The 21,675-nt window shown below is 38.4% G+C and overlaps 1 protein-coding gene across 1 annotated transcript; it reads right to left on the bottom strand.

Moving 5' to 3' along the window:
* Window positions 1-1,832: 1,832 nt before the first annotated feature.
* LOC140235092 (kinesin-like protein KIF13A) lies at window positions 1,833-21,586 on the bottom strand. Its single transcript, XM_072315129.1, has 20 exons — window positions 21,477-21,586; window positions 18,320-18,475; window positions 17,534-17,581; window positions 16,644-16,790; window positions 16,005-16,076; window positions 15,506-15,585; window positions 14,796-14,915; window positions 14,289-14,380; window positions 13,351-13,381; window positions 12,429-12,528; window positions 11,714-11,851; window positions 11,002-11,118; window positions 10,083-10,187; window positions 9,489-9,581; window positions 8,549-8,645; window positions 7,740-7,882; window positions 7,045-7,206; window positions 5,717-5,923; window positions 2,577-2,727; window positions 1,833-2,062 (listed from the first exon to the last, which is right to left on the bottom strand). Exons 1-20 carry the CDS (start codon window positions 21,477-21,479, stop codon window positions 1,980-1,982), a joined length of 2,145 nt encoding a protein of 714 aa, XP_072171230.1. The 5' UTR covers window positions 21,480-21,586; the 3' UTR covers window positions 1,833-1,979.
* Window positions 21,587-21,675: the final 89 nt, after the last annotated feature.

Raw genomic sequence — 21,675 nt, 5'->3', positions numbered from 1 at the left:
GTCGGAAAAAAACAGAGGGTGATGTCAAAAATTACACGAACGCAAAGCGTACAGGTCGGTCCCATGTATATATAATCGCGTCACTGTATAGCGTTGCATGTCACAGCACACACAACGCATTGCTGCATGCAGCGATCGCGGCAGCAGCTCAGCAGTCACCGTACCGCCGTGCGACACTCGGCAAAATTGACTGCGTCACATGCAAACCAACAATGAGCACGAAATCCTGAATCTCACGTACCACGCATGCCCAATATTACGGGAAAAGAAATGACGTCATTTTCAATTGTTTCGCTGACTATAATTTTCTATTCCAAACCCTGTAGAAACAAGTTGATTTCTCAAAAAGTACAGGTGGAACCAAGCGAAAACTTTCACCATATATGGATTGAGGCCTGATGAACTTATGTTGCCAATTTCGGACACATTGGAGCCCGGCCATAGTCCAGTAGGAAAAAAACAGAGAGCATGTTTTGCGAGAGGTGATTTTCAAAACGCTTCAATATCTAAGTTCTAGTGCAGCAAATTTCATAATTTTTTCATCAAAAGGAAGGTTTTTAAAAACTTAGATAGTGTGGGAAGTTTGAGTTTACTAGCGGCACGCATAGCGGCACAAGAAGAAGGTAAAGATTTGACTTTTTCATGCACACAGTTTCGGGCAGCTGTGGATGCCCGTTGGAAATTCAAATAGAACGGGGCAATAATGAGATGCAAATTGGGGTGCTCCACCGCGCCTGTACAGTAAAGAAGTCAAGATGATATAAATGGAAGGGATCAATACTTTACACAAGGCACAAACGAGATGATAATATATACAACTTCTGACTTTGCATTTGTTATAAATACATAGAAAATATTCTCTCCTGCTGAATTATGCATATCTACATTACAAAAATATCTGCCAAAAAAAAAAAAAAAAATTGCTACATGATTGTACTTACCACTGTACACAAAATCTTTTTCTTTTACAGCAAAGCACTGTACAATGGGATTATGAGTCGAAATTATTCCAATCTAAATGAGTTGAAAATGACTTTTTATGATAAATAGAATGATTAAAGTGACACCCGACTATTCTGTTGACAGAGTCTTCACAGTACAGATATGCCAAAGACAGTATGCTACATTACTCTGTGATCCTTTTCCTGAAAATTAGATCTTCAAAGAATTTATCCATGATGAAGAATTTATCATTCATTTATCATGCCACAGTTCACTCTGAAGAGAAAATTCAGTGAAATGTCAAAAGTTGAATGACAGTGGAATATATATTAAAGTTTATAGACAGGACTGTGTGTGACAGAATATTTTAGGTAATTGAGCTATTGTCAGAAGACAACAAGAATGACTTGGCATGCTTTCTACTGCATTGATATCAAAGTAGTTTTAATAGAAGATATGATTTTGAAAATTATCAAAAATAGCCAAGTAGTGTTCATGGACTGTATACATTGAGATTAGAGACACAATAGAAAGCCTGGTATGCCTATGCATCATACATGGCTAAATGATCATAATAGACTCTTGTGGTATACATGTCATATTTATGATTGATTCTACTGTAAGGGCACTTCCAGTACAATGAACATGGTTACACGAAATTGTGTTACCAGAAAATCAATATTCAGGTCCCAAAAGTGTCTTCATTGAAATCTATGTTGCAAAATTTCCTTTGGTTTTAATGACACTGCAATATAACAGGGGAAAAATGCAGGTCCTGAGGACTTTGTTTTTAAAGGGAGATGCATCAGAAAATTGGAATCCTTCAACTCCATTTGATACATTGTCTTGCTCTTCCACAGAACACTGACAGCAGTGATAAAAAGGCATGAATAAATGAATTAGTTGGTAGGAGTCATTTTGTACAAATTTGATTTATGGAACTGATGAAATAAGAGCGATGCACACGGAGGAAAATACAGGGCATCCCCTGTGTACTCTGCTGTCACCATGGAGACCATTGTCTTATCCCAGATGAGCTAACGGGAGCTGGCGGCAGAGCTTGGTCTGCTCCTGGCACTTCCTCCCATCATGGATACCTTGTCCTTCAGCTCGGCAATCTCTGCAAAGTATGAGGCACAGGACGGAAGAAAGATGAGAAATTGTACATTGTTCACCACTTCGCCTAGCTACAATTGTATGTCTGCACCGTATCAATCTCATGCAGTAACATGCTGGAATCGACACTAAAATTGCACTACTTTTATAGTACTTATCCATCTGAACTTTCATTATTTTGGATGCAAGGATGCACACACAGCATCAATTAGTGCTTGGGAGCACTGTTGCATTTGGTGTTCAGAAAGTACCAGTGATTATAGTTCCACGCTACGTCTATAATACATCAATCTTGTGCAGTTCAAGATGTTGATATCCACACTGAAATTGCACAACTTTACCATCACTCCTCTGTTCTTGTATTATTTTGGATGTACAGGAGCAAAAAGGTATCACTTAGTGCTTGGGAACGCTTTTGCCAAGGCCATTTGGCATTTTGATATGTAGCAAAACACCACTTATACTGGATTTGGGACATCTACCCCGAGGTACTTTCTAGCAGAGTGTTTTTTGCTCACCTTGTCTAAGAGCCTGCTTTTCTTGCTCCAGCTCTGAGTTCCTGGCTGACAGAAAGACCGCATCCTGGATAGCATCCTCCAGCAGAGTCCGGTAGCGCTGCTCCAGAGCCATCTTCTGCTCCTCAAATGCCTCCCGGTAGTTGCGGAATGTCTTCAGGGTGGGAAGAGTCCAGACGTGATGAGAGAAAAGGTATCATGTAATGTACTCCTGCCACACAAAGTCAAATATGGTGCCTACGTCTTCTCAAGATATTACGATAATGCATCAGACATAAGGCTCTTCAATACAATACAATACAATACAATACAATACAATACAATACAATACAATACAATACAATACAATACAATACAATACAATCAGATCATTTATATAGCGCCCTTACACAGTCAATGACTGGTTTCACAGCACTTTACAACAACATTCAGTTACAGATTGGCATCAAAAAGGAAAGTCTTAAGATTCTTCTTGAAGACATCAAGGGATGGGGAAATGCGGACGAACCGAGGTAGATCATTCCACAATCGCGGTGCAATTGTTCATTCATTCATTCATTCATTCATTCATATGTTCTTGAATTTCATTGGTTATGTAATTTGACACAACACTAACGATCGTATGTAAAGCCCCTTTGCACAAAAGAAATACTTCTCCATATGCTACCTATCCTTCTCACCACAAGATATTCTGAATGGACTTTCCCAGTTGAAGCTATTGCTTGCTGGAATTACATTTCCAGCCAACGTTAAGTAACCTTTGACTGTGGAACTTGAACAAAGAGAAATATATATTTTTTTTTTCCATACATAAGGTATCTTCTCATCAAAGAATTCTCTGAATAGACTTTTCCAAATGAAGTTATTGCTTGCTGAAATATTTCATTTCTAGCCAAAGTTAAAGGGTGTGTACAGTTCTGGTCGAGGTGAGGATTTAGCTTATAACGTTTTGCAAGGTATTCAGAAACCACTCTATGAGATGTCACAGAGCATGCAATTCTAAGGGGTATCAAATGTTTATTTAATGAAAATCGGTTTTGAAATGGCCGAGATATCCAAAAACAAGGTCAAACAAAGAGATCCTAATAAAAGGCATGGCCTGTCGCCTTTTATTATTATCACTTTTTTGGACATCTCAGCCATTTGAAAACCAATTTTCATCAAATAAACGTTGAATCCTTCTTAGAATTACATGCTCTTTCATATTTCATAAGAGGCTTCTCATTATCTCACTTAGGAATGTTCAAAACATGAATCCCCACCTCAACCAGTACTGTACAGTCCCTTTAAGTAATCTGTGATCTTATGATTTAAGCTTTTATCCATGTTTGCACTAGAATGTCAATGCTCTCACTCCATTTTTACCTTAGGCTTTTCTATGCCTCCTGTTGGACCCTGTCTTTCCTAATTCTGCTTTTATTTTTTCACCCCTTTCATTACCCATCTTCATGGTCATGTTTCTAATCTTGTTTGAGGTTGCCTACCCTTTCATCTTTTATCCTTCACAGGTTGCTCACTCATTAGCCTGGGGTTATCACTGGCTTTATGTCACCCTTCCTTTGTGTTCGCTCACTCAGCTGATATGTTCCCCCTTCCATACCCTGCTTTTGACACCCAGCCTATTCCTTTTGTTTTCATTGTTCTGAGTCCCTAGCTCTTCCCAGGACCCCATTTCATAAAAGATGTTAGGATAGCAATTCTTGCTGGAATGGCAACTTCCAATAGCAACAGACAATCAGGAAGCTGGATTCTTCTCATTACCATGACAATTGCCATTCCAGCAAGACTTGCTATCGTATCAACTTTTTATGAAATGGGGCCCAGATAGAGCATGTTCTGTTGTGTATGCCTAATTTTTTATGTTGGTAATTCTGCCTCTGAAGAAGACTCTGGTAGGATCAAAAGCTCAGACCCTTTTTTGACTCCCCTCTGCTTTTGTTTTACTTCCCTCGGCTCACTATTATGAGATAAGCAGTTTTCACCATTTTTTGTCTTTCTGGTCGATTCCACGGAAAAGTTGCATTTTATGAAAATCAAACTATTGAGTATAGATGATTAATGAAGCTTAATTAGATGATCTGGTATTGTTTACTCAAAGCAGCCTTTCACATACCTCATTTGTGAACATCGGTGAACGTGGAGTGGAGTTATGTCCGAAAAACCTTCATTTTTCATGAAAATTGCCAATTTTTGCAGAATTTATGTATCTGATTTCTGATACACTATTATGACCATAATACAGCTTGTGTAATTCTCAGATGGTTTATTTTCTGAATGTTCTTTGGTCATAGATTGGTTTTATGATGTTCTAGAACTTGTTCCGGCATCAGTAAATATTATTCTCTCAATCTCAAAATGTGGTAGTTGATAGCGTCCCATAAGTCACATTTTTGTGTCCCATCAGTCACACTGGTTTTCCCTATCCTGCTACTGTACCAATGAGTAGATATTCATATCACTTGGCTCAGGGTAAGCACCAACGCTTTGCTACATTCAGGAAAGAAAATATCTTTCCAGAGACTCTGTGTGTAGAATATTTCAGAACTTACTTTCCCATGTGAAAAACGGTGGTCTTCAAATGTCCCATAAGTCACGACAGCAATTTTTCGTTGCTGTACGAAATGCAACGATACTTTTCAAACTAAGTATTTAGTTTTCATAAACTGTGATATGATAGATCTAACCATGAACTGAGAAAAATGCATTTGATGCAACTATTTTCTCAAAATACTGGTTTGAAATTGCCGAAAATTGTCACTTTGTCCCATAAGTCACAATGGAATTGACCTTCTGCAATCTTTCTTTCCTACTGAATCGACAAGTGCTGGACGTTTTTAGCTTATGTTAAATGAATGAAGATGACACTTCATTGAGGTTTCATTTCAGATGACTATAAAGAGTACGAAAGTGTGACATCAAAGCCATTCATGGGTATGGAAACTGGTCCTAAACAGCCTCATCTAGCCTGGTTATTTATGCATGCACCTGCTTTCATCCCAAGCTGTAACAAACGAATGTGACATCATCACCTCCATACTCTGTAGTCTGTGTACAGTATTGCCCAGGTACAATGAACACTGTAGTAGATTCAAAAGGAGGAAAATATCCGACACATTCATCACTGACCCAAACCAGATTCCCACCTGGAAGTGCTGAAGCTGCTGGATCTCCATCTCCTCCTTGTGCTTGAGGTAGGCCTCATCCAGCTCGGCTACCAGGAGCGCCTTCTCCGCATCCATGGCCTGCAGCTGCATGGTGACCACCCTCCGCTCCTCTCGCTCCTTCACCAGGCTCATCTCAATCTGCATCGACTGCTCCTTGGTGTAGTTGTAACCTTCTGCTCCTTTAAGCTGCATCAGTTCAAGGGAAATACAGGTTGTATAAGAACAAAACTTCTCACTGATTTCTATCAAAGGTACTGTCAACTCGAGATGGACATCACCGCAATCTTCTTCTGTGTAATTGGCATGATGATCATACTGCAATTAGAATCCAGAATAGTGATCATTAACAAGACAGAATCTCACAAACACAACTGTTGCTGGGGCGACAAAACCTTGTATCTATGAAATGTCAGATGTTCAGAAGAGCAAAGAAACATGGCAGCCAAAACACTATCAAATGGGATAGTCTCTCCTCTGACATGCCGTGGTGGCTTCAGTTTTGGGATAAGGCAGCTAGGATTTGGACAGGACATCACTTGACTGATTATCTGACCATTAATCCAAAAAAGTCGTTTTAACCAAAATTTAAGATACAAGGTCTTGTCACCCCAACTACAATACACTAATGAAACTCTTCTCCCCTCCCCCCCCCCTCCAAAAAAAGAAAAAAGAAAAAAAAAGAAAAAGAAAATAGTAGGACTTTGGCATAGCAGTATCCCTCCACTCTTATGAGCTGCATCAGTTAACATGACAATGAGACCATAGCTCCTTCACATGATCAATGTGGTACCTCTACACTGGAACAATAGGTGGTTGGATATAACATTAAATCACTGGTGCAGTGTGCCCTTGTGCTACTCACAGATGCATCAGTTACCAAGTTAAATCTCTCCTTCAGCAGTGCATTCAAGGAGATTTGATATAGAGTGTGTTACTTTGATTGTGTGGTCTTGCAAATCTTCTCAATCACTGGCGGAACTTATTTCAGAATTGGCTTTAGTGTTTAGATTGGATTAACACAGTTTTCATTGGTTAAATCTTTTGGTGGTAGAGAGGGCTCATTTCACCCCTCCAACCCACTTGGATCTCTACCTTGTGGTGGTCCACCATTCTCAATTTAGCAAAACTGACTTTTCATTGGCTAAATATTTAGGTGGAAAAGGGGCTCATTTTACCCCCTCCATCCCTCTAATCCCTCTGCCTTGTTGTGGTCTACCACTCTATATTTAGCAAAACTGAGTTTTTATTGGCTAAACATTTGGGTGGGAGAGGGGCTCACATTACCCCCCTCCATTCCTCCAACCCACCTGAATCTCTGCCTTGTGGTGGTCCACCTCCATCCTCATCCTCTCCAGCTCCTCCTCCAGAGTGAAGGCGTGCTCTGCCTCCAGCCGCTTGCGCTCCTCCGCCCTGGCTAGCCGACGCAGCTCCGAGTTGTGATGGAGATCGGCATGCTGGCTTCTCATGTCCTGTGAAGGTCAAAAGGTCAAATCAGAAGATGGAAGCCACATTGATCAACAATGTCTTACAGAAATTATCTGTAAATGTGGCTAGAAAGATATGATAATCTTAGATTCTTTGCTGAGGTGCCAAGCATAACAATCATATGAATGAAACCCAGAGCAGCATCACCAGTGGGGCCTGGTGTGAAAATGATAAACATCTTACGAATCATTAATTCTATTTGTTTGTTTGTTTTTTGTTTTTTGCAGTGTAAACAAAAAAGGATTAATACACATAGCACAGCATTGAAACTAGTTAAGGAAACATGAAAAACAGAAACAAAATGATGTAATAAGAAACATAAAATGTAATACTACATCCCCTCGAAGCATACACATTTGATTATAGTGAATCATTTTTTTTTCTTTTCCACCAATGATAATGGACAATGGAAAGAGAAATTTGTCACATCAGCTTTTGAAAATAAATACACACAACTACAGTATTTGACTCTACTAAATAAATTCTTCTTCTGGGTCACAACAGGGCCTGGACAAACCTCTTTTTCTCTCTTCTGTCTCTCCTGTAGCTCTTTCAGTCTCTGTTTGACGTTCTTCAAGCTCTCACTCTCCCGCTTGATCATCTCCTTGACCTCATGGATGGCGTTCACCCTGGCCTTTGTCTCCGATTCACTGCCTTTCCCTGCAAGAGAAAGTTTTGCCATAAAGTCATCTTCTCCCTGACATGCTCTCCATCCCTACAACCTATCACAAAATCACAATGAATACAATGTACATAGCTGTCAAGCTGTAATTACCTCCACCAAGGGATCACATTTCTTTGCAGCTGTGGTGGGTTTTAATCTCCATTTCACAGCATCACTATCAGTGCATTTGATTCTAAAATCAGCTTGCATGCCAATAGAAAAGATAAAAAAACATAACAAACAAAAACAGAAAAATCGTACTGCATGGTTTTTTAATTCCCTATTCTTTAATACATATGAGGTATAATTACAATGCATTAACATATAATACGTAATTTCAACAATGTAAAATGACAACATTCCTCTGTTTTTAAAATTTGAAGGGGAGGTATAGGGTCTTCTGCAAATCTCCAGACAGCTGGGACAACTACAGACACAAGGACAGAAAACATGTGTTTAACTACATCAAGAAATATGTAATAACCTGCTAACATTCTATTGGTGGAAGCATAAAAAGCATGAGGTCAAACTGTTATTGGCTCATGTTTTGGAATATACTTTAACCTGTTGAAGACGAGTCCCATGAATACTTGTGCAAGTGTCTATGGGAAATACGTGTTATAACAAAATCAGTCCAATGGGTTAGTAGAGATACTGCCTACCACTTTCAGCCATGTTGGTGTACTCCACAATCTTGGCCTGTAAGTCCTCCTTGAGGTTGTCCAACAGACTTCTCTTCTCCTTGTACTCATTTTGCAGCTGGAAGACAGAAAAAAATATGATATAAAGACTGGTGAGCAATGTGATTTCGTTAGTACATTGACAAATCCTCTAAATCACTGAGATCTATACTGATGCTTTGCAGTCTTTTTAATATATGTACTTTGCCTATATACATTGTAGGTGTAATCCATTGTACTTTTGCATAAATTATTTCAAGAATACATGTACACTTGCAAATGTATTCATTATGACTCATATCATAACTTCACACAGAGAAGATTTCACCTGTGTGTGAAAAAAATTAACTGTCATCATGCTAGTAGGGTTATACAAAGGTTTACAGATTGTATTTAAAGATTTTATGTGCATAACAAAATATCAAATACAAATTATATCAATGTCTAAACACATTATCATGTTACAACTATATGAGCTGCAGTAACTACCAGTATCTATGGGAGAAAATTAGCTAGGTATGTAACAATACTTTCTGGCCGGCACATAGGCCAGTTAACTTCAAAATGGAGGATGTGAATTTATAGTTGTCTGGTACATATCCTGAAGCAAAGTCTGTTCATGTAATTGACTACCTTTTTTTTTTTAGGGTATGCAAAGAAGGAGAACAAAAGAGACTCCCTAATCTTTTAAGTATGCGATGATATCAACGGTTATTCACAAATTGACTAGTAACAGACTGAAAAAGTTACAAATTGTTGAGATCTACCATTTGTTTGCAAAATGGGAAAGCTCTCAAAAAAACACTTCCTTCTTAATATCTGAATACTGTTCAATATTAAAGTTCCCTCAAAGTGAAACCCAATGATGTGCTATACGAAGTACATTTTCTCCCCCCTATTCAGCAGATACTGCATTCCTCACTTGGTCTTTCTCCTTCTGCATGAGAAGGATGCGTTCCTGCATCTCTCGGTTGTCACGGTGAACACTCTCTGCCATCACCCACTGTAGAATTCCCTGCAAGAATGAAGACATATGACAAGCCATACTATAATGTTAAGTACTGTGCTTTCATATACATTTTAATCAGTTGCGTTATAACATTTTAATCATTTACAGAGAATACTGGCAATGTTGCTATATGCCTTGAAAGGGAGAATAAAAGACAAGAGCATACTGCCATAATACCATACATACAAACAGAACATTCATTTATATTGTAATATCAGCATACTTAATCAATAGTTGAAATGTCTGCCAGATTCAATCAACTGAGGGATACTCAGAGCAAACATTCTTACAGCCAAAATGCTGAAGTTGTCAAGAAAAACAAAACAAAACCAAAAAACAAGATAACATGGACTGATTTATACTGTACTTTATTCTGGAAATACTCTGAAGCAGCTTAGTTCACTACATGTGTAGCACTCAATACTACAGTGTATCAAAGCACCAAGAATTCCAATCAATTATAAAGCAATAAAACCCAACAAGGACATCAAGCTGATTAATCTTTACCTTCTTGGCCAGATTGACTCTTCTCTCCTCCTCATACTGGGCTGACAGCTTCTCCTTCTCCTCCCATCCCTGTTGCTTGGCAATCTGAAGATCCTTGATGAGATCCTGGGATCAAGGAGAAGAGATGTTAAATCTCAGCACATCATAAGATTCATTTTATACCTCTTGTTACATCTTCTCAAAGCTGCGTAACCTAGCTGCATGGATCAGCGTGAGATATTTGGACTTTCTTTTGTTGACCTTTTGTCAACCAAAGCTATTGTCATCTTTATCATGTCATCACATCATTCTCATCAACATCAGCACTTCTATAAATCCTTGAAAAAAAAAACAAGAACACATCAACATCACCATATAAACATAATTCCATTTTCATGCACAGAAAAGCCTGTTCCATACTTATTCAACAAGAATAATGACAAAAGACGGTTAGGACAATAACGACACAGCGGTAGGTTGGTGTTCCACACGAAGAAATATTTAACTGGACACGATATCCACAAGACGAATACCAACAGGTAGCTCAGCATTGCACTTTTGCTGTCTGACAAATTATATGAGGTCCATTGTATGAATTCAAGATAATGCGTTGGGTGAGAATGAGAAGGGTGTTATGGAGCCTTGAACACTATGACTTTAGTGGCAACTTAACCTTCTCATTCTCACCCGATGAATTTATGTCTTCTGAAATTGTCTCTGTTTTTCTGACCACGTAACACTTGCTCTTTTCCCAAATAGTACTAAACCAAATTGAGTTAGAATGCATAACTTGGATCTGAAGCACATCTGCAATAATGGAACCTTACCTCTGCAATGAAAATGGACTCTCATTCTACTTCCTAATTCTGAACATTGTGATTTTGCGGCAATTTCTTTTGTTTAGCAGACAAACAAACAAACAAACTGGTATGTCTCTAACCTGCATCTTGGTGACATCATCCTTGCTGCTAGGCTCAGTCAGTGAGCTCTTGGTCAGTTTTTCTCGCAGACGAGAGATCTCATCTCGAAGCTGATTGGTCAGGCGTTCGCTGTCATCCTGGCAAAATCATTAATAAAGAGAGAATTTGTTGGCAGCTTGTGGAATAACTAAGAAGATGAGATTACATCAATAGTTGCACGAAAAGACAGGCTGACTCAATACAACATCTTTGTCCTTCCCTTTAGTGCACATATGTCTTTAAAATGTTCAAGGCTTGCCTCTCACACTACATGCCATAACATAACAGAATGTATAATTATGCTAAATGCATGTATATTTGTGACAACAATTTAGAGTGATCACTTCTTACTTAACGTTCTCTTTATACCTCTCTTACTAGTAATCATAAACATGAATAAATGAAATATGTAAACACAAATATGTCACAGGTGCTGGCACATATGTTGCCCCACAATAGTATGTTTTGCGTGAATTGAATGAAAATTGTATCAGCATATTATGGCAATTGGACTGTTGAGATACACAGGGTATCTTTTAAAACAAACAGATAGAAATATAGATCATATTTACTTATCATAATTCATACGAATATTCCTAACACAAAGACATGTCATATAGCAAGGAAAGACATGTCATATAGCAAGGCAAGACTGTCAGTATCTAATGACATCTGTAATAAAGTAAGACATACCACATTTTTGACCGGTGAGTTAACAATGTTCGTGCAATACTGTCCATACTGCAGTGTGGTGAGAGTCTCATTGTAACTTGTGTCCGACGGCGAGATGGTGCAGAACATCAGTGAGTGAGAGTTACCACCGAGGGCATCCTTTGGGGAAAGGAAGAATGACAAAACAATTTCATCACCGATCGTCTCAAGGAAACCACATTCAGTATAATCAATGTCAAATTCTGTAAATGAAGATCAAATAGTATGGCATGCCACCTGGGTAACACGTTATAAATGATCATTTGCATTTGTTGATTTCACCATGATGTGTAATCCGCAGTACGTTGATTTCACACAGATTCATAAAGCTAACATAGGCACTGAAGCTACAGACAAATTTGTAGGACCGAACATTAAACCTGTAGTAGGCTTTAGCATGAACTTTTTTTTCAGCTGCAAAAGCATGCAATCTATATTTCGCATGACTGCATGTAACGGCTACTGTACATCAGGCATATTGGCACACACACATACATGTCCATGTATGCTCACATATATTATATTACAGCCGTAGATGAAATTTTAGGTTCTGTCCCCCGCTGGAATGCAGAGTCACTTAACATTTCCAATGTTATAAACTGGCTGTAAAGTCGTATGTCTTTTTTACTTTTCTAAAATGCTCCCTAGGCTTCCTCCTTCTTGCTCACAAAATATCAAAAGTAAAGTTATGGCTCACCTGCAAAATGCGAGTGACCTTGGACTCTCTGTAGGCCACATGACCTCCTTTCTTCCTTGGATCACCGAGGGCGCTGATCACATTACCAAGTGCACCCAATCTGCAGTGGAAGATGTTTAGCTAAAAGTCATTCACTTTGCCTTGTAGCATGTTGTAAAAGATTAGACAGGTTAACACGTCTGCACAAAACTTCTTCCTCCACATATTTTTGCAAGTACAGTGCACTCCCGTTACAACGAACACGGTTATAACGAAATTTCGTTACAACAAAATTTCATTATAACGAAGTAAAACTTCTGGTCCCAATATTAACACCATTAAAGCCTATAGTACAAAATTCGCTTATAAGGAACACGGTTATAGCGAAATTTTCGTTATAACGAAGTGTTTTCCGAGCGCCACTGACAAAGAAGAATGAAAGAAATTGCTCCGTTATAACGAAATGTGAATTGCTTTCGAAAATACGTAGAGGAAAAAGCATTTATAGTGTCTCTGCACGGGCGAATGCTTCACATCACTGTGTGTTCGCTCCTTGTGTCACGCACAGTTTCTGAGGGGAACTTGCGTTTAATATTGTAATACAATAATCCCATCCCATTTCACATAGCTTTCCAGTGAATGACGAGTATTCAGCAAACAGAATATGATATATATGCGTGGTTTCCTTGTTTTCATTATATATTGTATTTGTTCGGTTATAACGAAATTTCGTTATAATGAAAGAAAACTGCCGGTCCCGAGCATTTCGTTATAACGGGAGTGCACTGTAAAGACTTTGTTCACATATCAGACATGCACGTCTATTCTGTAATTGATATGCATTTACTGCAGAGTACATCCAACATCACATCTACATAATACTGTTTAGCATACTTTTTTGAACTCTATTAGACAGGACAAAAAAGGAAGAAAAGAAACTCACCCTTTATCCTTGCTCTGCACGCCTTCAGACCCTGAATGCAACACAAGATGGACATGAATAAGGATGTAGTTGGTTTCACAAATATACATTGTACAACATATTTTCATAAACTATGGGAGGACATATAATAATATGGTCTTCTTTATCCAGGGTAGCCTCTTCATTGTTGCCACTGCTCTACCAGACAGCCCTGAGATTATTATCACTTTAGCATTGCCATTTCCTAGTATCCATTGATACACCAGGGTCAAGAGGGACATGGTGGGTAAAAGCTGCATCTTGTGCAGGAAAGTAAGCACTGGACGGGAATCAAACTTGGAACCTCTGAGTGATAGTCAAGAGTCTTATCCATAATGCCACAGTGCCCCCACAATAAATTCTGTCATTAACAGTGGTGCTCTCATTTTGCACAATGCCTATGACATTCTGCAACCATAGGCCTGAGAGGATTAAATGTAAAGTTGAGTGGATAGTGAATGATTTTTCTTATTCTTTGCTAGAGTCATACCAAAAAGGGTGTTTTTTTTTCCAGTTCACTGGATTTGAAACAAAGCTTCACAGCTATCAGTAGCTGGATTTACTATAAATCTCTCTCTCTATCCCCTCCCTATCTATTTATCTATCTCTCTGTCTGTCAGTCTCTATCTATCTATCCATCTATCTATCTACATTATCTATTCACTATATTATTTATCTTGGTATCTATCTCCAAAACCCTATCTATCTATCTAAGTACACTGTGTACATGTATTTATCCAAGTATCAATCTAAAACCCAATTTACTTATCTATCAACCTGCCTATCTATCTATCTATCTATCTATCTATCTATCTATCTATCTATCTATCTATCAATTATTGCTGATGTTAGAATAACACTTATTAACAATCACGCTATCTACTTTTTCAGCTATGTTGTGATAAGAGGAACAAACTTACCTGCCAGGTCTGCTAAGACAATCTTACTGCGCCGACCTCTCCCTCCTTCCCCGTCTCTCTGCTCTACAGTGATGGTGAAGATTCCATGAGCTCTGCAGATAAATCATGTGATTTAAGCAATCATCAGACCACAAAAACACAATTTTCCCCTGCGGAGTAAGCATAAACTAGTATGTAAATTCAGTGGACTTCAATTTCAACCACTTTAATTCTAACCTTTTCTTTTTTAACCACTGTCAGAATGCATTGTAACAACACACTGTATTGTCAGTACACTGTAAAACAACTGCAGAAGTGCAATTCAGTTTGACAGAAACCGAAGCCAAATGAATGCAAAAAATAATTTTTCATTCCAGTTGAACAAAGTAGCCAGAAAATACAGACAAATGCTTGAATATTAATCTCAATGAAGGGTAACAGAGAATGGAACAACACATAAAAATAAATGGCAAAGGATTGTAGAAGGCAAAATCAAGGGACCAGAAGAAAGAGAAGAAAAAAAGTCACCTTGCTCTGTGGGCCTTGATGTCAGTAGCTCCCATCTTCCTGGCTCGGCTACCTTGGTCGTAGTAACGAGACAGGTCGTCCCCACTCTTGGCCACCAACTCGGAGAGACCATCAACAAAACTGGATTGAGAAAGGGAAGAAACATTTCCTATCAAAGATCAAGCATGTCACCTTTTGGAAGAAATGTTAATGCCTCACAAAACTTGACTCCACAAAGAAATTTTTCAATAGATCAAGCAGAGTGTTTTGCACAGGACATGTATCACAATATCAATGGGTGGTTATTGTTGTAATTTGAGCAAGAAAATGTTTTGTCTCTAACGTGGACACTTGGCCTGACATGGATGCATGGCTAAATATGGTTGTTGGGTATATTTATGATTGTGCACGTCTTGTGGCTGTGTCAAAATATAGGAATGTACCAAGTTCATTTTGCAGTTCTTGTTTTCCAGGTGAACAGGTTTAAAGGTACAAATGTGTAGAACGCAGTTCTGTTCAAATCCACATGACTACACAAAACACATAAAACACATAAATGCCTCGATCCTCACCATTCCAATGTATCACTGTTCCAACAGTAAATACGCTCTAATTTTTTTTTCTTTTTGAAGGAGAGATTTTGTTTCATTATCAAGGAACTGTACTGCTACAAAGTATTTCTCACAGACAATCCATACCCTCATATGTTTTTTTTTGTTTTGCTGACTCACATTCCAATTTGTGGATGTTGTCTAATCTGCATCTCATCGGTGTGTGGGTTCAGCAAATCTGTCATTTGCTCATCCATGATCTGTGGAAAAAAAGACAATATTGTGATAGCATTACCACTGTACAAATGACATTTTATCTGTCACAAGTAAATGTAACAGCACATTCCTTGCAGAATCAAGAAAGTAGCCTATCGGTATACAAGATGTTTACACTGCAAAGTGCTGTGTACATACGTGTACGACAAGAGATGGGTACATTTAAACATTACAATTAATCAGAGGGATATAATATTGACAAAATAATGAGACAGGCAAAAAGTCTAGTTCCTGATGGTATAGCAAAATTTCACAGAAAGCATGCTGGTGTAAATTACATGCACAGCTATCAAAGGAAACAAATGGCAGGATTATGATTTTGTGGTATTATCAATCCCAAATGCTGGTGTTCTTACCCTTCTTTTCAAGTAAAAACAAAATCCAATAACATAACAATTCTTACCTCAAGAAAGGAAACTGTGATGAGGAATTGCTTCTTTGATTCTTTGATCTGTTTGAAAAGACTCCTGTTAATCTGTAGAAAAAAAAACAACAACATCCATCCAGATTTCATAATACAATATCACAAGAGTCTTGTACACAACTGAACATTTCCTGCAAAGCCTGTATCTACTGCAGTAACAATTCCAATACCCATAACTTACTGACAAATCTTGAAACTCTATTGCTGCCAGAGTACTTGTGATACTTATCAGATGCATTTGTTGTGCTCTGTGAGCTGTGGTGTGAAACACTCAGAGTAGACGAAAGGTAAAACAGTGATGGTGTCTCATGAATGGCCAGTAAAGACTTTGTTGTATTCATAGTCCCATGTGGTTTGCAAACATGTCAGGAAAAGACTAATGTGATATTCTGTGCTCAATGTTGTTTTGGACTAGGGACCCATGACTTTGGTCAAATGAATAGAAACATATGATTTTGTAAGACATAAACAGATTACCAGCATCTTTGTTTGTTTGTTTGTTTGTTTTTACTCCATGTACATGTGGTCTACTGAAATGTGAAGCTAGACATTATAGAGCACAAAATGAGAGTAAGGTCATCAACCAAGAACCAAAACAGACTTCAATGGTTCTCATACCATGGGAACAAGTCCAGGATCCTCATTTGGTCCCGACATAAGATGAGTCTTCCCACTGTTGGTTGGTCCAAAGGCAATGATGGTTGCATTGTAGCCCTCAAGGGCCCTCTTCAGCAGGGGCTCACACTGCTCCTTGTAGACCAGGCTCTGCAGGGCAAAGGTCAAAGTCATCAAATTTACATTGCATAACATCACCACAGAAAATATGATGTACAAAGGCATGAACATGCATTATCTACAAAATGTATCTGTACAAAGGACTTATTTTATGAATCTTCTGATAATTAGACAATTAATGACTTCTGAAAAAAAAAAAAAAAACTTTTTTATTATAATGTCCCTTTGACAGTAGCAATGTGATACCCTACAATTATACATGACACATATTGGTATACAATTTCCAGCAGTGGATAATTGCTCACATCTGTACGCAATGCGTATGTCACCTCAGTCAATGAATAATCAAATCATTACATTTCTGGAATTAGAATTATTTGAATCTTATACATGAACATGCTATTCCTGCCATCCCACTACAACTGGAAAAAAACAAATGGTCCAGAAAAGGTAGGCAATGGGGTTAAGGTGCGGGAACAGAAAAAGAAAAGAAAAAAAAAAAGGAACTGGCTCTAGATTTTAATGTGTAGTCCATCCTGGAGACTATATTGTGTTTTGATGTATCTGATGTATACAGTATACTTTTTTATGTGTCAGAAAAGCCCCTAATCTGAGCACAAATATGTACAATGTACAGGATACCCAAACATCAGATTGTAGTTTGTAGACTACACACAAGCATTTATCTCAACACAACAATTTTATTTGTAAAGAAATTCCTGCTGAAATAGCCTATAGAGAGGACAATAAACACAACGTGATAAGGCACTTACAGTCCTTGTGTCCCAGAAATAGCTGGCATCAAATGCAAACACAGCTTCCTGAAATCAGAGTGTAAGTGATAAAGCACAATTGAAAATACGACCATTTTGTGATCAACTTCACCTAACAAAAAACTACCTAAACATAAGAATTCTGACAAGTACAAATTTCTGTGCACTTCTACAATAAGTGCAAAATGCATTCTAAAAGGAAACAGTCACACATGTAGGGCAAATAAGAGGCTGTAGCACATTTTAGTAATACATCATATGATCATTTTTATTCAATGACCTAGAAAATCTAGAACGTATATTTGTGATAGTGTGCGGACATACTTTGTATTTTCAGTATGGTAATGCCAGTAGCAATAAACTAACATATTTCTGCCATCATGTACTTGTATAATTGAGTTATTTTTTAATGCTGACTGAACCAAGACTGAGAGCATTAAGAATGGCAAATGTACAGTACACAGTACTTGTGTACAGTACTTGTGCATGTCAAAATTACAGCTCAACAGTTTATGCATCATTATTTGTTGTGGCATATTAAAAGAATATGATTAATTCTTGCAAGTAATGTACAAATTTCCTTATCCTGGCTGACCTGATAATCAAGAAGGTTGAATAACCACTCTGACAATACAGAGTCTTATAGGTAACATAGTGAAAGAACAGTGCAAACAAGAAGCTAAAAAGAAAATGAACAAATAAAAAAAATAAAAAAGGAGAGAATAATAAAACATCTATGCACACAAATATATCATGACTATGGATATATTCTGCATTCAAAAATACCTTGCCAGTTCCACCTTGCTGCGGGTTCTGGAGGGTAGTCTTATCCCCAGACATTTTCACAATTCTTGAAGCCCCCTTGCTTTTTTCTGTGTCTGTGAAGGGGCGACATCTTGCTACCACTTTCACTGCCACTTTCTCCACACTCTGAGACTCCGGCTATTGAGAAAACAATGAAAAAAGAAAAGAAAAGAAACGTGGTTCAAGAAAAAACAACAACACAAACAAATCACACATACAATAAAACTCTATACTACTACACAGTACTGTACCAGGTTTGGTATGGCAAATGACATAAATTTCTTAATTAAATATAGTGTACTTTATTGCAAGACTTTAAGTATCGTTTGGTACAAAGGTACGCCCTTAGTCTTATCACATGTTCAGCATTGATACTGCATGTGGCAACATCATTGATATTTTGCAAGCTGCACATCAATTTTCTTCATAATTTTTGGCACTTCAAAAAAGAAATCTGGAATATATTTGGATGACCTCACTGGGGAACATACATTGTACACTGTAACTATGCAAGAAATATTATCACATCCTTTCATATGACTTTAATCATTAGAGTATCACTGTGAAAAGAACAAAAATAGTGTTTAACTCTGGTTTGTATCTACACAGTCAGTATTGGGACTATTTAACAATACCATAATTTTTACCACATGCTGTAGATAGTCGAAAACACTTCCCCTTTTAACATTAACTGATTGCACTTGTAATTTGACCAACCAGAGTGGCTCATTTTATCTACATGTACTATGTAGACATGTGTACAACACTTTCACTATCTTTAGAATGGGCTGCTGGGTTGTTTACATTTGATTACTATTCCAAAGTCTGGAAACATTATACTTGTTGAAATTTAACATAAAACAAATTCCTTGGTCTCCTTTATAATCATGTTTATGGTTATATACTGTACAGTGGCGGATCCAGAGGGGGGTGCCCCGGGCGTGCCCCTCTAATTTTTTTGTTAAAACAAAAGAAATAAAAGGAAAAAATGGGCCCACCCCCCCCCCTTAATTTTTGTAAAAGCACCTCCCCCCTTTATGGAATTCCTGGATTCGCCCCTGTTGTAAGTGGCTAACTACTGTATCAGTCTTTCATTGTTGATTGCGGATCATGATTCATGGCTACCTGTACCTGCCTGCTGTAACATGAGCATGAAGGAGTCTGTAAATTTACTTTAAATTTTTTTTTGTAAGGATAAAAACATCAGATAATAGTGATAGTTAGAGGTCTATTCAGTATCATTGGGGGTGTGATCAGGGCTCTGATGGTTGACATCATGACTGGTTGTCGTTTGAAATTCTCGGATGAAGAGGCAGAGCTAGGCCTCTGTTTGGGAGTTTCTGTACTCCTCTTCTTGTTTGCATAGAGCGTCCCTCTTCATGTTGATAGGCCAAATTTTACAATCGTTTACATGGTGTTAAAGGGTGTGTACAGTTCTGGTCGAGGTGAGGATTTAGCTTTTAACGTTTTGCGAGACATTCAGAAACCACTCTATAAGATGTCAAAGAGCATGCAGTTCTAAGCGGTATCAAAAGTCTATTCGATGAAAATCGGTTTTGAAATGGCTGACATATTTATCAAAAAACAAGGTGAAACAAAGAGATGATAATAAAGTTGTGGCATGTCGCCTTTTATTATTAGCACTTTTTTGGATATCTCAGCCATTTGAAAACCAATTTTTATCAAATAAACGTTGAATCCTTCTTAAAATTACATGTTCTTTCATATTTCATAAGAGGCTTTTCTCACTTAGGAATGTTCAAAACATGAATCCCCACCTCAACCAGTACTGTACAGTCCCTTTAATTCCAGGGGGTTCACTCACGGACGTGTTCAGTTTACAGAGTAGATATATGTGTAAATTAAATTTAAATTAAAATTTAGTGATTTAGATCTAGAAAGCTCATCACTCATGTAGGCTAGGTGATGAAAACTGATTAAATTTGGTCTCAAAAACAAAAAAGACCCTGTTTATGATTAGCAATGGTCAAGGACTTCCGTAACCTGACTATACACAGCCCAGTCGCTGTACATGGTACGTCGCGACAGGGCTGTGCGAGCGCGACCACCAACCACTAGGAGAGCGACGTAATCGTATCACGATAGCTTTGACTTTTGATACTTACGATCATTTTTGTCACCTCAAACTCATCGAGTACACTCTTCAATATTTACTCTACATCTGATGCTATCAGTATTCAAATGTACGTAATGAAACTTACCGAAATTGATCATCATATCCAGCATGTCCACACCGTACACAATCTTTCACGCCAGGCCAAGTTTAGATATCGGGTGGCCACGTGATGTGAATGCCCTTTCAAAAGGTCGCGCTGTCGACCGTGCTGCTACACTCGAACAAGCAGCGTACGCACGGTTACTAGTATACAGCTATATACTGTACTGGGCTTGGCGGCGGCTGGCGTCTGGTCGGGCGAGGAACATTGAGCTCCATACCACGGTTATTGTGTAGCAGACGCCAAGGTTTGTTCGACACTTTCAACGCACACGCGCTCGCTCTGGAGCACATCCGGTCACGCATGCGCATAAGTCAAGGCGCCATTTTGAATCCTGCAACGACGAAGCCCGACGGTCAGGAATTGCGCCAGAAAGTGTCATTTATTTGTTCCACGGACTTATCGCAAGTGGTCTCCATGGACCCAGTGTGGCGAACTATTCTTCTGTAATAGAAACATGCATTTAACGTGAGTAAAGTATTCTGTTTAAAGGAGAAAAGTATACATGTTCCTAAGTTTTGTAGTTGTGTTGAGGTTCCTCACTTCGAGGCTGCATGCCGTGCTCGTCAGACGCTGTTTTCGCATAGCGTAACAGTGTCTGGTCGGGCTAGGACTTCCGATGCTCGATGGTTACACGTGAGAAATACATGATTTACAAGTACAACTGACAACTTCAAGTTTCATGATCAGATAATCATGATAATTTTGCACCATGTACAAATGTACCATGCCATTAAATCATGCCATGCAATGATGTAATGTGTACACGACTCTGTAGTCTCATACTCACTGCCACTGGCACTGGCACTGCCACTGCGCATTGGGGCACTGGGCCCAGAAAACGTTAGTAATTATTAATATTAACATGTTAGGTTCTAAAGTGCAGCTTACTGTATATTTACCATTTTTGTTTCCGGGTACTGCTAAAAACCGTCGTGATGTAACGATCAACTAGGTTCTACACTTCTAGCTTATGATTATTTTGTCAACATTTAACGAGCGGCGTCTTTCGGATTCACTCAGCGGTGCAGACCATCCTCTTTCCTGACCACAATTATTAACTTGGCTCATAGTACGGGGCGGATCGGAACGTACTTGTAG

Source organism: Diadema setosum, chromosome 11 (assembly GCF_964275005.1).
Source record: "Diadema setosum chromosome 11, eeDiaSeto1, whole genome shotgun sequence".
Lineage (NCBI taxonomy): Eukaryota > Metazoa > Echinodermata > Echinoidea > Diadematoida > Diadematidae > Diadema > Diadema setosum.
The sequence above is the reverse complement of the archived record's forward strand: the minus strand, read 5'-3'. Positions and strand labels throughout refer to the sequence as shown.

Coding starts and splice junctions, on each gene's coding strand:
- LOC140235092 (XM_072315129.1), bottom strand. Junction 13,382..14,288: donor TGTCTTAGCAGACCTGGCAG/GTAAGTTTGTTC, acceptor TGTTGCATTCAG/GGTCTGAAGGCGTGCAGAGC. Junction 11,119..11,713: donor ACTCACCGGTCAAAAATGTG/GTATGTCTTACT, acceptor TGATTTTGCCAG/GATGACAGCGAACGCCTGAC.